At 42.1% G+C, this 17,008-nt stretch overlaps 1 protein-coding gene across 7 annotated transcripts in view; it reads right to left on the reverse strand.

Moving 5' to 3' along the window:
* The window catches only part of TCF3 (transcription factor 3), a 129,787-nt gene that overhangs the window by 56,570 nt on the left and 56,209 nt on the right, over positions 1-17,008 (reverse strand). For 6 of the 7 annotated variants that reach the window (XM_081938419.1, XM_081938418.1, XM_081938415.1 and 3 more), the window contains 3 exons: positions 14,983-15,056; positions 13,232-13,328; positions 126-190 (listed from right to left, as the gene is read on the reverse strand). In XM_081938419.1, the coding sequence (XP_081794545.1) occupies positions 126-190; positions 13,232-13,328; positions 14,983-15,056 (236 nt within the window). The remainder of the gene's footprint in view (positions 1-125; positions 191-13,231; positions 13,329-14,982; positions 15,057-17,008) is intronic. The other variant, XM_081938416.1, reaches the window with a different exon arrangement.

Raw genomic sequence — 17,008 nt, forward strand, 5'->3', positions numbered from 1 at the left:
TCTTAAAAGTTTCCAAGTTTGGAGATTCCTGGTTCTAAGAGATCAAGACTTTGCTGAATAAATCCTTGATTAAAACACACTTCAAATTCATTAATTAACTAAAATAAAAGAGAAGTGCTGCTTACCTGATTGATAGCTGGCATGCCTGCATCTCTTCCAAATGGGTAGTTGCTTCTTTCTGTACCTTTTCCTAGAAATCAAGAATCAAAGAGACAAAAGTCTGTCTGGGGAAATAGTAGGATAGTTGAAAGCAGGTAGGTATCCTGGTGGTGGGGATTAATCCTCCAGTTCTATTCGTCTTCCAATTCTCTTGCATCTTTTTTACCAGACACTCTCAAAACCCAATTCAACCTTCCAAAAGTTAAATCAGGGTTAAAAAATGAGACACAGTTCAACAATATCTCAAGGAAGCGTGTTTATGTACACCAGGATTCCCCAACAGTGAGTGCCCCATGAGCTGATGATAGAGAATTTTACACCTAGTCTCACCTCCAATCTGCTGGGAGCAGAAGTGTTGGGAAATTACCATAAATGGAGACATAAGTCAGAATAGAGGGAGAAAACAAAGGTTTTCCTCATCCGCTTCAGGGCGTGCTGTTGCTACCTCCCAAACTCAAATGTATATTTTCCTGCAATCCTACAGCAGCAACACAAGCCCAGGAAAACATGCACTTTTAAAAAGATGCGCCAACTGCTGCAAAGTAACTTTCTGCCTTCAGATACAAAATGTTGCACATCCCAAAATGTTGGATTTCCAATAAAGCTCCAACAGCTTGTTGCATATCTGGATAACTCAAAAGGATATTTTCCTGGCTTGCTACATAAGCTCCCCAAAAAAGACACGGTTTTCAGAGGAAGCGCTGATGAGTATTGCAGCCGTATTTGTGGCATCTCTTCAATTTTGGATTCAAATCATTGCACTTCCCTACCAACCGCCAATATCCCAGATCTTCTCAAACCAGTATTATTATTATTTATTCAATTTCTACAGCTGCCCATCTCAATGTTCTCAGCAGTTTACAAATCAAAAACATAATGAAAAACACTGAGGGCATTTTAAAACAATTTTAAACAAATATCCAAAATAAATATACGTAGCAGCTGAGCTACTTGGGTGTTGGCAATAAAATTTTAAAAAAATAGTGTGCTTTTTTTCGATATTGAAAGAAGCAACCCTACAAATTTCTAGTTGAGAAGACCTCTCCGTACTTCAGCTGAAAAGACCCCGTCTTCTCCACATTCTAGCTGGAAAGACCCCATTCTCTCCATTTTCTGGTTGAGAAGATCACCACTTTCTCCGTATTCTAGACGAGAAGATCCTATCTTCTCCATATTCTACGTAGGTCAGGGATGTCAAACTCAATTTCATTGAGGGCCGCATCAGGGGTGTGGTTGACTTCAGAGGGTCGGGCAGGTGTGGCCAATTGGGCAATCATGGCCAACTGGGTGGGCATAGCAAGCTTGACGCCACTCCCCAAACTGCTGGCATGTTCCTCTTCACACTGGGTAGACCGGGCCGAAGCTATGCTGGCCCGATCTTTCCTCTTCACATTGGGTAGACGAGGACAACCACGTGGACCGGATCCAGCCACATCATGGGTAGGATCCGGCCCGCGGGCCTTGAGTTTGACACCCCTGTTCTAGGTGAAAAGATTTCATCTTTTCCATATTCTAGCTGAGAAGACCCCATTTCATATGAGAACTCTTCTATGCTTCCACACATTGCACCAATAAAGCATTATAATTTCTGTGGCCCTGGGCAAAAATCTAGATCTTATCTGAGACATGGATGAAGCATCTTGTAACCATACTTATTCCCTCTGCTAAAAAAAAACCCCCAGTTCCCTCTATGCCAAATCTTATAAGGATATGAAATAAAACATTTTTTCAGTGGGCCCCTTTACTGCCGAAAACAATGTTTTATACACAGACAGGATGTTTATGGGGCCGTATGGACGTAACATTAGACATATATTTTACACCCATGGGAAAGAATGCATGCCAAAGTCACCCTCTCACTGATGTATACACACTCAGACTGCATTTATGGAGATAAGAATAAAACTCTTTAGTGTTGATTATCATTTTTTTAAAAGGCAAGAAAGCCAGGATAACACAGATAACTTTGCTTCCACCCGTTTTCAGAATCTTCCCAGTATCCGCCTTCTTTTTCCTTTCTTAGGCTCCCCCTCCCCCTCTCCAAATTAGCTTGCAGTCATTGATATTTCTCCCTACTATTTAAGCTTTTCATCCTCCAAGCAATGCAATCAGGGTAAGATGGCGTGCCAGTCAAAAATACCACAAGGATTCAAACCCAGCTTTATCCTTGTCCAATGATCTTGCCAGGACTGTATACTGCAATCTCCTAACTGTTTGCTGGCTGAACCCCTTCATTCCATCTAATTCAAAGTTTGTTTTGGGTAGCAGCCAGATAGTCTTGGTGGAGAGAGGGGGCTCAGAAGCAAGATCAGCCTTTGCTCTTGCCAGAATGTCTAACTCTCCAGCTGCCTTCATACAGGAGGTTCCTCCGAATTATCCAAATTTCCGGTCCTCTTTTCTGTATCTTCCCCCAGCTTCATGGCATTTATTTCAAGACCCAAAGGTGGTTTTTTCCCCTCTCCAAAAGGCAACTGGGCTTTGTCTTTCCCTGAAGACGTTTCTCTTCTCATTCTTGAATGAGAGAACGGAAGAAAGCTTCTTGGATGAGAAGCGAAACGTCTTCAAGGAGAAACGAAGTCTGGTTGCCTTTTGAAAAAGCAGCTTTGGGACAACCATGAACTGGATAACAGAGGATCTCCACAGACATTTGTTTAAAGGCTTAGAAGCTGTTAGGCTTTAGCATATAAATGTGTCTCAGAGCTCAAATTATTTCAGCTACTGTTGGAGAACGGGTGGCAAAACAAGGGACGGAGTGAAAAGGGGGATCAGCCTAGAATCTCTAAGTAGCCATAAGGGAGTCCAGCCCCCTTTAAGTGCTGTTGACCAATGGCAAAAAAAAAAATTTTTTGCTACCGATTCTGTGGGTGTGGCTTGGTGGGCATGGCAGGGGAAGGATACTGCAAAATCTCCATTCCTACCCTACTCCAAGGGAAGGATACTGCAAAATCTCCATTCCCATCACACTCCAGGGAAAGGATACTGCAAAATCTCCATTTCCTCCACACTCCAGGGAAAGGATACTGCAAAATCTCCATTCCTACCTCACTCAGGGGCCACCCAGAATGGTAGTTGCCGGTTCCCCGAACTACTCAAAATTTTTCTACCGGTTCCGCAGAACCTGTTGGATTTCATCCCTGCCATTGATTCTTATCTAACTCTAAGCAGGTGTCCACTGTTAGTTGAGAGGATTCCTGTGCATAGGTTTTTAGTAATAAGCTTTTAGCAATAAAAAATTCCTGTGCATAGGCTTTCAGCAAAAAAAATCAGTTTATTGAAACTTCATGTGTGAACCTGGTCTTTCACACCTGACGACAATTTCTCCCATGCTGAAAACTCAACACTAAAATAAACGCCATTCACATGAATGTAAACAGCTGGCTCAGACCCCCCGGCCCCATCTGGTTCAGCTGCCTGTTCTCACCATGGCCCACCAAGGAAGTCCGCCAGTCTCCCAGCAGATGTCCTTCAGAGGCAGCCATTCGCCCATCAAGGCCGATCCTGACTTTTCTCAAATGTACGCTGGCTGGAAAACCTGGGCAGTGATATAACATTTTTCAACAGCAAACAGGCATTATGCCACGCACATTCCCATTCATTTGAGAGGCTTAGCATTAAGTAAACAGGAGGTCAAAAGGTTGTAGGGCGAAATCTTTTAACTGACCTAATTTTTTAAAAGCGGTTTAGGAACTAATTTTGCCATGTGACTGCCCTCATTCTACTCTCCGCCCCGCCTCCCACCGCACAAAAATAGTCCCAGTGGTTTTTTTGCCACTCTGCTGACTCGGGTTAAACCACAACAGAGATGTTCAGGAGCAAATGGCAAGATCTTTCCTTCTAGGTTGGAGGTCTATAGCTGTGCACAGGAATTAATCTTGACAAGATATGAGAGGGGAGGTAAATGAGCAGGAGGGGGGTAAATGTTCCTCTTTCTCGTCTCTCTTATCCCGGGGGGGGGGGAGGGGGGAAGCACTTTAGAAATTACTTCCTGGCTTAGTGTGAGTCTGTGTTATTTTCTTTTAATCAATTGCCATGTATTTGCTAATACGTCCACGTTAATATTCTTTTGGTGGCTAGGCATTTGTATTTTTAATTTAATGTTAATTATTTCCCCCTTGGGTTCTGAGTGCTGCAAGGGACAGGGGTCTTGATGATGTCTCTGTTTGGGGAGCCAAAATAAGATACACCAAACACTTCCAATGCACTAATATCCGCTCTGTATTTTAGCAAAAAAAGGAATAAAGGAGAAGGCACGGCACATTGTACAGATAGGCCTCGACTTACCACCACAACTGAACCCAGAATTTTGATTGTAAGTTGTGGTGGTTAAGCAGGTTACCATGTGAACCAAATTTGGTTTTTACGACAATTTTTACAATGGTGATAAAGTGAAGTCACCGCAGTCGGTGAGCAAACCACAGGGTTGTTAACCAAATCCAGTGTACCCAATATGAGGTTTTCTTTTAAAAACAAAACCATTTTCTGCCATAAAACAGCAAACAATATCGTAAACTGCAGCCACATGACCATGATATGCTGCAACTGGACATAAATGCGAGCCAGTTGCCAAGTGCCTGAAATGCAAGCATGTAACTAGGAAGGTGGAGGGGGCAGTCATAACTTTGAGGATGAGTTGTAAGTACCTTTTTTGAAGTCTTTCATAATTTTGAACTGTTGTTAAGTGACTAGTAAGTTGAGGCATAGCAATAGCACTTAGCACTTAGCCTTATATAGTGCTTTACAGTCCTTTCAAAGCTGTTTATCAAGTCAACATATTGCCCCCAACAATCTGGGTCCTCATTTTACCAACCTCAGAAGAATAAAAGGATAAAATAGAATAACAGAGTCGGACGGGACCGTGGAGGTCTTCCAGTTCAACCCCCTGCTTAGGCCAGAAACCCTATACCAGAAACTCAAGGCCCAGGGGTTAGATCCTGTCCATGGGGTGCTTAGATCTGACCCATGGGGCTGCCCTGAAAACAGAGAAGGACTGGCCTGCAATGCCTCTGCCAGTGAAAATCGAACTCGGGAAGGCCTTTTGGAGCTCAGTTTTCACTGGCAGAATGTTGCAGGAGGCCCTCGCAGCCAAAAACAAAGCTTGCAAGGGCCACAGGCAGCACTCCCAAGCTCCAGTTTTGCTGGCAGAGTGCTTGGTCCATCACAGGCACCCCCAACATGAATGACATCGAGCTGGCCACACCCACCCGGGCCACACCCATTCCAGCCCCCCCAGGTCAAACACAAGCCTTACGCAGCCCTCAATGAAACTGAGTTTGACACCCCTGTCCTATACCATTTCAGACAAATAGTTGTCCAATCTCTTCTTAAAAGCTTCCAGTGTTGGAGCATTCACTAGTTCAAGAGGCAAGTTGTTCCACTGATTAATTGTTCTAACTGTCAGGAAATGTTTTTCTTAAAAAGGATGGAAGATTGACTCAATCTTGAACCGGTCAGGATCGAACTGCTGGCAGCCAGCAGAATTAGACTGCAATACTGCATTTTTAACCACTGTGCCACCACGGCTCTACCTTTTCCAACATTTTTGCAGCCAAATTTCAGAAATACAATTTTGGCCAATTCCTGGAGCTATAAAATGGAAAGGGGATACTCATTGCCACCTTTAACTTATGCCCATTGAGTCTCAGATGGCTTTTTTTGGGGGGGGGGGAGGCTGGAAATAGGGAACAATATTTGCACGGCAAACATTTTAATTGAAGCTTATATAATTCTTACATCTCTTAAGTTCTATAAGCCTAGAAAACAATAATACACTCAAATCTGTATTTTTCTGAATTCCAAAAATTGTATTATTTGGGCAAACCCAACCCTTAGTGAGAAATGGCTTCCAAAAAATTCAACTATTGGAAAATTCTGTGCAAAAGTAGATTGTGCCGTATTAGGAAAAAATGGACAAAATTCATGCGAATTTTTATGCAGACGCCCTTGAAAATTCATAAACGGGAGGAAACCAGGCAAAATAACCTTAAGACTGGGGAGATAAACAGCTAAACTAAATAGAAATTGTCAGATTCTCTCATTAGGACTTTCAAAGCCTTCCGGAGTAAATTAAAATACAAACTTATTTTTCAAATATGAATGAAATGGAAATAACAAAGTTCTAGCACACCAACCCAATCATGGTTGAAAAAGAAATCTGAATCATGTAAGGGCCATTAATATACAGTACATCACAGAAGTGAGTACACCCCCTCACATTTGAGTACATTGAGTACATTGAGTACATTGCCAAAAGTATTCGCTCACCTGCCTTTACTCGCATATGAACGTACTGTAAGTGACATCCCATTCCTAATCCATAGGGTCCAATATGACGTCGGTCCACCCTTTGCAGCTATAACAGCTTCAACTATTCTGGGAAGGCTGTGCACAAGGTTCAGGAGTGTGTTGATGGGAATTTTTGACCATTCTTCCAGAAGCGACTTTGGGAGGTCACACACTGGGGTTGGACGAGTTTACGTGGCCTCCCACTTCATGGCTGAGTTGCTGTCATTCCCAAACACTTCCACATTCTCATAATATAGCTGACAGTTAACTGTGGAATATTTAGGAGCGAGGAAATTTCACGACTGGATTTGTTGCCCAGGTGGCATCCTATCACACTTCCACGCTGGAATTCACTGAGCTCCTGAGAGCCACCCATTCTTTCACAAAGGTTTGTCAAAACAGTCTGCATGCCTAGGTACTTGATTTTATACTCCTGTGGCCATGGGAGCGATTGAAACACCTGATTCTGATTATTTGGATGGGTGAGCGATTACTTTTGGCAATATAGTGTATTTAAGTATATCTTTTCATGTGACAACACTGAAGAAATGACACTTGGCTACAATGTAAAATAGTGAGTATACAGCTTGTATAACAGTGTAAATGTGCTGTCCCCTCAAAATAACGCAACACACAGCCATTAATGTGTAAACAAAAGTGAGTGGAAAATAATGGTGGGCACACAAAATATTGACACTTTGGGCCCCATTTGGACATTATCACTTAGGGGAGTGCTCACTTTTGTTGCCAACAGTTTAGACATTAATGGTTGTGTGTGGCATTCTTTTGAGGGGACAGCACATTTACACTGTTATACAAGCTGTATACTCACTACTTTACATTGCAGCCAAGTGTCATTTCTTCAGTGCTGTCATATGAAAAGATATACTTAAATGTTTACAAAATGTGAGAAGGTATACTCACTTCTGTGATATACTGTACAAATTGCAGGCCAACATTGCAAAGGGATGCTCAAGATGGAAATTCCGCGAGGCTTTTGCCTTCAGAGATTTCTTGATTTTGGCACACAACAATCCGGAATCCTTTTGCAGAGTTGCAATATGATTGAGGTAATGGCCCTAGCTGCATGCATGCATGCGTACAGACACACAGAAGTTTCAGAGCTGCAACCAATGAACCAAATTAAAGCAAAGCTGCAGAGTAAGGGAGACACACCAGTGACTTTAGGGTCTCTTTCTCCATTTGACAATGGATTTCATCAGGGAAGAACAGGTGTGTTCCACACAGGCAATTTGTTCGGCCTACTGGGAGTTTACACACGGATGCCTTCAAATCAGGGATGCTGCTTAGACATCGAGTGAGGCTGCAGCCATCTCTCCTTCCTTGCCCCCTGCAACCACCTCATTTTGTAATACCGGTAGTCCTCGACTTACAACCATTCGTTTAGAGACCGTTTGAAGTTACTATGGCAATGAAAAAAAGCAACCTAGGGCCATTTTCCCACACTTACGACGGTTGCAGCGCCCCCATGGTCAAGTGATCAAAATTCAAACGCCCTGGCATTTTGAATCTTTACCTTTTGCGACCTTCTGAACAAGGAAAATCAATGGTGAAGTCAGATTCATTGAGCTACCGTCTTACTAACTTAACAAGGGCAGTGATTCACCTTAATAACAATGGCAAGAAAGGTCGCAAAATGGGGCAAAACTCACAGCTACTCTCCTGCTTAGCAATGAAATCTGGGGGTCAATTATGGTTGTAAGTTGAGGACTGCCTATATATTAAAAGCTGGTATGGTTTCAAGTGCCAGCTATTATAAGAGCAATCGTGTATCTATTATTGTCTGATTTCAAGTAAGATGGCTAGCACGTAACCTTGACTATCACTAAGCCAGTGATGGCGAACCTTTTTTGCCTCAGGTGCCAAAAGCACCCCCATAATTTCATCCCCCCCCCGGCTGTGCCCCCTGTGCATGTGCGTGTGACCTCCCCCGCTACCCCGCGTGTATGTGCACAGTTTTCTTGGAGCCTGGGAGGGTGAAAACGGCCTCCCCCGCCCCCTGGAGGCTGGAAACCACCCGTTTTCTGACTTCCGGTGGGCCCAGTAGGTCCGTTTTTCACCCTCTCCAGGCTCCAGAGGCTTTGTAGGAGCTTGGGAAGGGCAAAAAACGGCCCAACATGCAAAACAGAAGTTTGGTAACGGACTTCTGGGTTGCCCGTTGGGTCGTTTTAAGCCTCCGGAGGATGAAACACGGCCGAAAATCAGCTGGCCAGCGCACTGGAGCTGACACGGCAACGCCTCGTGTGCCCTCAGAAATGGCTCCATGTGCCACCTGTGCCATAGGTTCGCCATTATGGCACTAAGCTGTATCTTTTTATTCTTGATGAAAGTATTCAATTTTATTTTTCTTTATGTACACTGAGAGCATATGCAACAAAGACAAATTCCTTGTGTGTCCAATCACACCTGACCAATAAAGAATTCTATTCTATTCCATCAAAATTCCTAAGGAAATACTGGCTTCAGTCCCAGGACCTCCCACCCCACCCCGCTCTATCAAATAACTGGTACAGTCCCAGGAAACAACCCCCCCCCCCCAAATAACTCTTAGATCTGCCCATTTAATCTTAAAACCATCACTGCTAACTTCAGGAAAGTATGATGAAATCTACACTGCTATAAGGGGGTCAGTAGAAGGACATATGAAACAGAAAGCATGTCTGGTTCTATACATGGATCTAATATATTCTGCCTTGGAAAGCAGGTTGCTTTAGCAGGAAGGATGTGATGTTGAATTTTGATTGCATCTCTAAAGGACGCCTGTTTCTGAAAGGGTTAAGAATTGTTAATAAGGAGACAGATTGGCTGGAGGGGGCGGGGAGGAGAGAAGGCAATTAATCCAATTAGCAGGTTGGAGAAATTCAGAATTTCACATCTACTCCTCATAGGCCTTATGCAGACATACATTTGTGACCTTTTTGATGTTTGTGAACTTTGGGGCTTAACTCCAGCAAAAGTAGTATCCGGATCCAAACAAGCTTAACTTGGGTTAGCAATAACCATGGTTTTGTTGCCTTTACCCTAAAGTAAGTTCTTTTTTTTAATCAAGTTTTTATTTTATATTATTTATACATATCAATGTGTGCATGGTACCTGGGTATCATACATTTCAATACACATAGACATAGTCTTATTACTCCTAAATATTCCATTCCATTCCATTATTTCATATCATTTATAAATGCCTTTTACTATTACCCTTCATTTCTAAACTTTCTTTCTGTTCTTTTATATATCTTAACATATTAATATAACGTATATACCATTATTCCCATCTTACTTCTATCCCTATTTTAACTCCCCCCCTCATATTGCTGTTATATTCAAAGATGTGTTTTTCACCTGTTATATTGTTCATTATTTCACTTAGTTAATTCGAAATTTCATCCTTCATTCTTTCACTATTCAATATCTCAGTATACAATTTTAAAAACCAATCACAATCAATTATACATTTAAAATACATTTATTCATATTCTTTCCAGTCCTTCAATTCATATAATTCTATTAATACACACACACACACACACCCTAATCACCCATTGTTTGATTCTAGCATTTCACTGCTAATCATATGAAGTAAGGCTTTCACTGTATCATGGAAACTATGGTTTAGCTTGCTCTACACAATTTGTTGCTTGCACTAAAGAATGCTATGCAAAGATACACATTTGTTAGCTCTCAGTCAGAGGGGGAGATAAGCTACCTTACCTGTGGGTTTATTTTTTAAAAAGCAGGTTTAATGGTTGGCATTCATTGGCTCATCTATGCAAAATGCTGTTTGGTTGGGAGTTGATTTTTCCAGGATCAATGAACCTATCTATCGCTGTTTTTCACATGCTGTGTAAATGAACACACTTTCAATGTTTCAACACACAATGGTTAACAAATCCTGGCTTAGCATAATGTCAGGATTTTATGTAATGTAATGTAATCCTAGGCACGAACAAAACCCCACATTCCAGGATCTTACAATACAATACAATAGCAGAGTTGGAAGGGACCTTGGAGGTCTTCTAGTCCAACCCCCTGCCTAGGCAGGAAACCCTATACCATTTCAGACAAATGGCTATCCAACATCTTCTTAAAGACTTCCAGTGTTGGGGCATTCACAACTTCTGGAGGCAAGCTGTTCCACTGATTAATAATTGTTCTAACTGTCAGGAAGTTTCTCCTCAGTTCTAAGTTGCTTCTCTCCTTGATTAGTTTCCACCCATTGGTTCTTGTTCTACCCTCAGGTGCTTTGGAGAATAGTTTGACTCCCTCTTCTTTGTGGCAGCCCCTGAGATATTGGAACACTGCTATCATGTCTCCCCTAGTCCTTCTTTCTCTTAAGCTAAACATACCCAGTTCCTGCAACCGTTCTTCATATGTTTTAGTCTCCAGTCCCCTAATCATCTTTGTTGCTCCTCTCTGCACTCTTTCTAGAGTCTCCACATCTTTTCTACATCGTGGTGACCAGAACACCCCAACAGCTTCTGGTTCAAGAGGACTAAGTTCCAGAAAAAATGCCAGGCCACCCCAGGGCAGCAAGATTGGCATTCAGGAGAAAGATGCAATGTTCTTTTGCGTAACCCCTGCCCCACAAATGGCTAACATGTCTCAGCTGGTGGCCAAACATGAACATGTGGATATTTCGGGGTCTGGTTTAAGGAACACAAAGGGTTTCCCTTCTCACTATGGTATTTGGAAGAAAAATGGGATTTTCAAAACCAATCATTCTATTAAGTATATAATTCCTAGCAAGGGAACAGAGGAGGAAAGATAACATGTTGAGATTAAAGGCAGTTGGGAGGGAGGAGCGATTAAAACCCATTGTCCAGGATGCACACCAGTTACAATGCTGGCTAGATTAGCAAGCTTAGCCCTGAAAAGGAGTTAATTGCTAGAAATAATTACTTGAAAGAGATCTACTCAGGCGGTTTGGTTTCCTTCCTAACAGTTAAATAATTCCCACCAACCTCTTTGCTTTTCTCCCTTACTGTTGATTAATTCACAAATACTCTCAGGAGGTGTGGGGGAGGGGGATCCATTAGAGTACCTCAAAATGTGAGCTCTGTGGCTTTATATATACAAATATTCCATCCAAGGGAGAACATTTGTAGTTCAGGGTTGAAATGAGGGATCCTTGGTGCTGTATGAACTTGATTGTTTTGTTGTAGACGTTTCATTACACAAACTAGGTATTCCTCGATACAATAGTTTTTAAAATACAATACAATAGCAGAGTTGGAAGGGACCTTGGAGGTCTTCTAGTCCAACCCCCTGCCTAGGCAGGAAACCCTATACCGTTTCAGACAAATGGCTATCCAACATCTTCTTAAAGACTTCCAGTGTTGGGGCATTCACAACTTCTGGAGGCAAGCTGTTCCACTGATTAATTGTTCTAACTGTCAGGAAGTTTCTCCTCAGTTCTAAGTTGCTTCTCTCCTTGATTAGTTTCCACCCATTGCTAGACATACCCAGTTCCTGCAACCGTTCTTCATATGTTTTAGTCTCCAGTCCCCTAATCATCTTTGTTGCTCTTCTCTGCACTCTTTCTAGAGTAGTGAGCGGTGAAAAATGTGAATTATGAGCATTTTTCACAGTTACGACCATTGCAGCGTCCCATGGGCATGTGATCAGAATTCATGCTTGACAATTGACTCATATTTATGACGTTTGCAGCGTCCAAGGATCCCATTTTGAGAAGCAAAGTCAATGGGGAAGCCAGATTCACTTAACAACCATGTTACTAACATTACAACTGCAGTCATTCATTTAACAACTTTGGCAAGGAAGTTTGTAAAATGGGGCAAAACCCACTCAACGGACGTCTCACTTAGCAACAGAAATGTTGGGCTCAATTGTGGTCGTAATTTGAGGACTATCTGTAATGCCATCACTGTTGATGCTGTTACCTAGTCTGGGGAATTAAACGCCTGCAAAAAAACAACAACCAGGCAGCACCAAGGACCCCTCACTTTCAGAAATGGCCTTGTAAGAAAAGCGATGCTGCTGGCTCCATTTAACTGGGGGCAGCCAGAAAAAATCACGGTTGTTAAATAGCCCTGCAATAATTCCTATGAACAAACCCTCACAGCTTCAACTGTCTACTGTATATAATAATTCCTATGAATTATTATATACCGTATATAATTTCCTATGAATTTATAGAATAATTCCTATGAACAAACCCTCACAGCTTCAACCTTAAACTGTCTACGGTATTTAATAATTTCTATGAATTATTATATACCGTATATAATAATTCCTATGAATTTATAGAATAATTCCTATGAACAAACCCTCACAGCTTCAACCTTAAACTGTCTACGGTATATAATAATTCCTATGAATTATTATATACCGTATATAATAATTCCTATAAATTTATATAATAATTCCTATGAACAAACCCTCACAGCTTCAACCTTAAACTATCTGCTGCCTACCGTCCCTACTATCCTACTGTCCCCATTTATTTGTATTCATTTCCTTTGTTCATGTCCATGTTCATACCTACACCTGCTATCTTGTACATGTTTGACAAACAAACAAGCAAACAAACAAATAAATAATAAAATAAGATAAAATAAAACAAAACATAAGGATTCTCTTGATTATGAGCAAGATCAACATTCCCCATTCTTCCCTGCACATAACACAAGGCAATCAGGAAATGGTGATGGCTGAGAGACAAGTCAAACAAAGACTAATAACCAAGGTGGTCAAGAAAGCATCATCATAATTTACAATATCAAGACTTGCTCCAAGCAGGGACACTTACCTACTATTCCAGACCCCAGGAATGATGACGAAGATATGCTGTTATGGGATGGCAGGTCCCTGTGTTCACTGTAGTGTGAACCTTCGCCATAACCCTGCTATAAAGAGGGGAAAAAATAGTATCCATAGCCACAAAGTCATGAAGCATTGCCTACCCACTCCTATCTCAATCAACAAGATTATGGGTATCCCAGAACCATTTCCAAATCAAAATACCCCTTTAAAATTCAATTTAGGGATCTTATAAAGGCCCACTATCTTGGGATGGATCAAATTGACTCCAACTGACTAGCAAACTGTTTCTATATACCCTCATTTTCCAACTTTTTTTCTTCTTCTGTTCAATCATGCCCGATTCTCAAAGACTGCCTGGACAAGTCCTTGAAGTTTCTTGGCAAGGTTTTTCAGAAGTGTATTGCCATTGCCTCTTTCCTATGCTGAGAGAGAATGACTGGCCCAAGGTCAACCAGTTGGCTTCTTGCCCAAGGCACAGGACTAGGATTCACAGTCTCCAGCTTTCTAGCCTGATGCCTTAAACCAGAGGTTCCCAAACTTGGGACCTTTAAGACTTGTGGACTATACCGGCTGGAGAATTCTGGGAGTTGAAGTCCACAAGTCTTAAAGTTGTCAAGTTTGAAGATCTCTGCCTTAAACACTACACCAGACTGGGTCTTGGCTGAAGTGGTGCAGAAGTTAAATAAATCAACACACTTCCCTTAAGGCAGGGGTGTCCAAACTTGGGAATTCTGGGAGTTGAAGTCCACAAGTCTTAAAGTTCCCAAGTTTGGACACCCCTGCCTTAAGCCATGCTGCCTCAGGGTTATGGAGCGAAGTGAGAAAATTTTAAAAAAACGCAGCACAACCAGAAAGCCTCCATCATAAAAGACAGAATCCACCTCAGTGTTAGATGGGTGGCTTCTAAATTCCATAACTAAATAAATATGATACTCTCCAGAACAGGGAAGGTTTTGGAAAGACCATTCTCTTCACCTGCTATTATAGTGGGAAAGAAAATAAGTCCAACATAGTTCAAAAAGATGAATGATTAATGGTGGAAGGAAGACAGGTCAGACTTAAAAACAAGATGACCAAACAATTAACTGAGATAGCTAAGCAGAATCTTAATCTCATGGACAATCTCTTAGTGTATATCAGCCATTCCATTATGTTCCATTTAATAATCCTCAACTTAAATACCTACTCCTTTCAGGCTCTGTTTTTCTCTCAACTACTTCCATTCCAACAGATCATTTTAAGATCTGAACTTAGCTTGAATTGCAATAGAACTTTAAGAATTGGTTCTTAAGCCTGTCATTTCCTCTTCCTTCTTCATCCCTTTTTCTTTCTGCATTAGACTATAAGCTGAATGAGCAGCACCGATTTTACATTATTATACATAAGCAGGTCTGGGAGATTTAGGAGCTAAAGAGAAAGGTAAAGAATATCTTTCAAATATGATCCCACTAAGCATATACAAGCAAGAAAGTTGTTGTTTTCACCTTGTGAGTATGGATTGATTTCCTATAGGACATATGACAGGATGCTCTCAGAAAATAATTCCTTAAAATTACAGATCTGATTCCTCAAAATTAAATAGCTCAGCAAGAATTAGGGTGAGAGGAAAGTTACTGTTCCTATATTTTCAGAAAAAAATGGGAATTAAGGTAGTTCACTTTCCCATCTCAAAAGGCACATATGTATGTGGACACCCCACCCCCCCCAAAAGATCTATTTGGATCTTGAAGTCCTTACCCTGACTTGGTCAAACGTGGAGTTGTTCTGATCTCCTGTTGCCCAAGAACCTGAAGTCGGTCGCTCATCCAAACCTTCCAGGGAAAGAGGGGGAGAAAAAACAAAGATTACTTTGATCTACAGGATCTTCAAAAGACAGACTCTCTCAAAGTTAACTCTTCCTTTCACAAATACAAAAATATTTGGATGAAAATCCCAAACCAACACTGACTTTTTCCTGTTTTGCAAAGTTTCCACACAGATTCAGCTTCAAAGGAGCCTCAGTTGATATGTTTGGCAAAATTGCGAGAGGGCAAATTTTATTTAATATGTGTAACACCTCAAGGGAGTTGTAACACACACAACTTACCTTTCCCAAAGCTGCTTTGGCTAGAGGAACATTACAGGAAAGGGGGTGGGAAAATTCAGTAGGCTCAAATTATGAAGGGGGATGGGTGGGAAGGAGACAGTTTAATGGAGCCTATTATTTTCTTTCTTAGCCAAACTTAATTGGTCCACCATTTATGTTCTAGAAGAAGTTATAAGTGGTCCAGAATGAGACATATTAGCACCACCACCTAGGCACTGCCATCTTAGCCATGTCACCACAGCCATCTCAGCATGGCCACCTTGGTGCCGCCATCTTAGCACGGGACAAATCATCACAGAAAACTCGCCACGAGACAACTCGGTGTGGCCTTACATGGCACCTCCTTTCGTCAACCACAACGTTGCAAGAGGCCGTGACTTCGGATCTGGGTCCAGCCTCCAGCAGGCTGGCAATCTGTCCCACACTGAGATGGTGGCGCCCAGCTAACCGCGTTGAGGTGGCCATGGCAAGATGAGGTGGCCGTGCCGAGACTCTTGTTATCATCAAGAAGGACTTTCCTCTTTTTGTTGATATCTCCATCCCATTTCAGCACTGACTGAACTTTACCTGCTCCCAGATAGGAAATGAGGACCCCAAAAAGCAAATCACCTTCCCCAGAAGTCTGAAGAAATGTTGCAGCAAAATAGACCTCTTCATTTCTCATCCACATAGAGATTTAATTCCTCGTGTTTGTTATGGAAGTAGCAGCACAGCTGCACATTACAGTTTCTGGGAAATGGTTATGGACATCCGCTCGGGAGAAGCTTGCTAGATCTCGCTGTAGTATTATATACATTCATGAACACTATGAATTGTCCATTCCAACTGAAAATTCTGGGAATTTTAGCCCCGATGCATCTTGAGGCTGCCAAGTTGGGGAAGGTCCAACTCAAATACTGACAAAGTACAAGAAGAATCAAGAATGTACTCCTGGCTTCCCTGCAGAGGAAGATGGCTTAAGATGAGCTAACCGCCTTTTGAAGAAGCTATTATTCCACTATTTTTGCTCTCCTTAGACTAGAGCAGCCCCTCCCTCTCAAGCTGCCAAGTGTTTTTGTATGAATTCTGCAAATAAATAAATAAATAAGCGAAGTTCCTACAAAATAGGATGGCAATTCTATGCTGGTCTCCTCCCACTGAGCACCTTCAGGCATTTCTTAACAGGTCCGAAGACCGCTTTAGTCCTATCATAGGAGATGAGCAGGCTGAGCCCCAGGGAAGGGTCAAACGTGTTATCAGTCTTGAATCCCTTCCTGCTCACAAGAGATCTAAGTCCAGCCCAGGGGTGAAATCTATTTACCTTCGCAAATGTGAGGGCTCACACGCTCATTCCGCTCGCACGCACCACCTCCGGACATTCGCAGAGCATTAAAAATGGAGGTGATGATGTCCGGGCGGAGGGGCGGAGCCTGCTAATGAGCGTGTCTGCAAAGGTAAGTAGAACAGGTGTGTGTGAGTGATCCGCTGTGCCACACAATTAGCTAGAAAGCAGGAAATCCTGCTTTCTAGCTAATACAAATTGTGCGTCACAGCTGATCGTTGGAAATACCAGATCGCCTGAACAGGTAGCATTTTTTTTACTACCGGTTCGGGTGAACCGGTCCGAACCGGTAGCATTTCACCCCTGGTCCAGCCCCCCATGAATTCGATTGACCCTTATCTACCGCCAATTTGCTT

This window comes from Natrix helvetica, assembly GCF_964273705.1.
Source record: "Natrix helvetica genome assembly, chromosome: 1".
In the NCBI taxonomy this organism is placed as follows: domain Eukaryota; kingdom Metazoa; phylum Chordata; class Lepidosauria; order Squamata; family Natricidae; genus Natrix; species Natrix helvetica.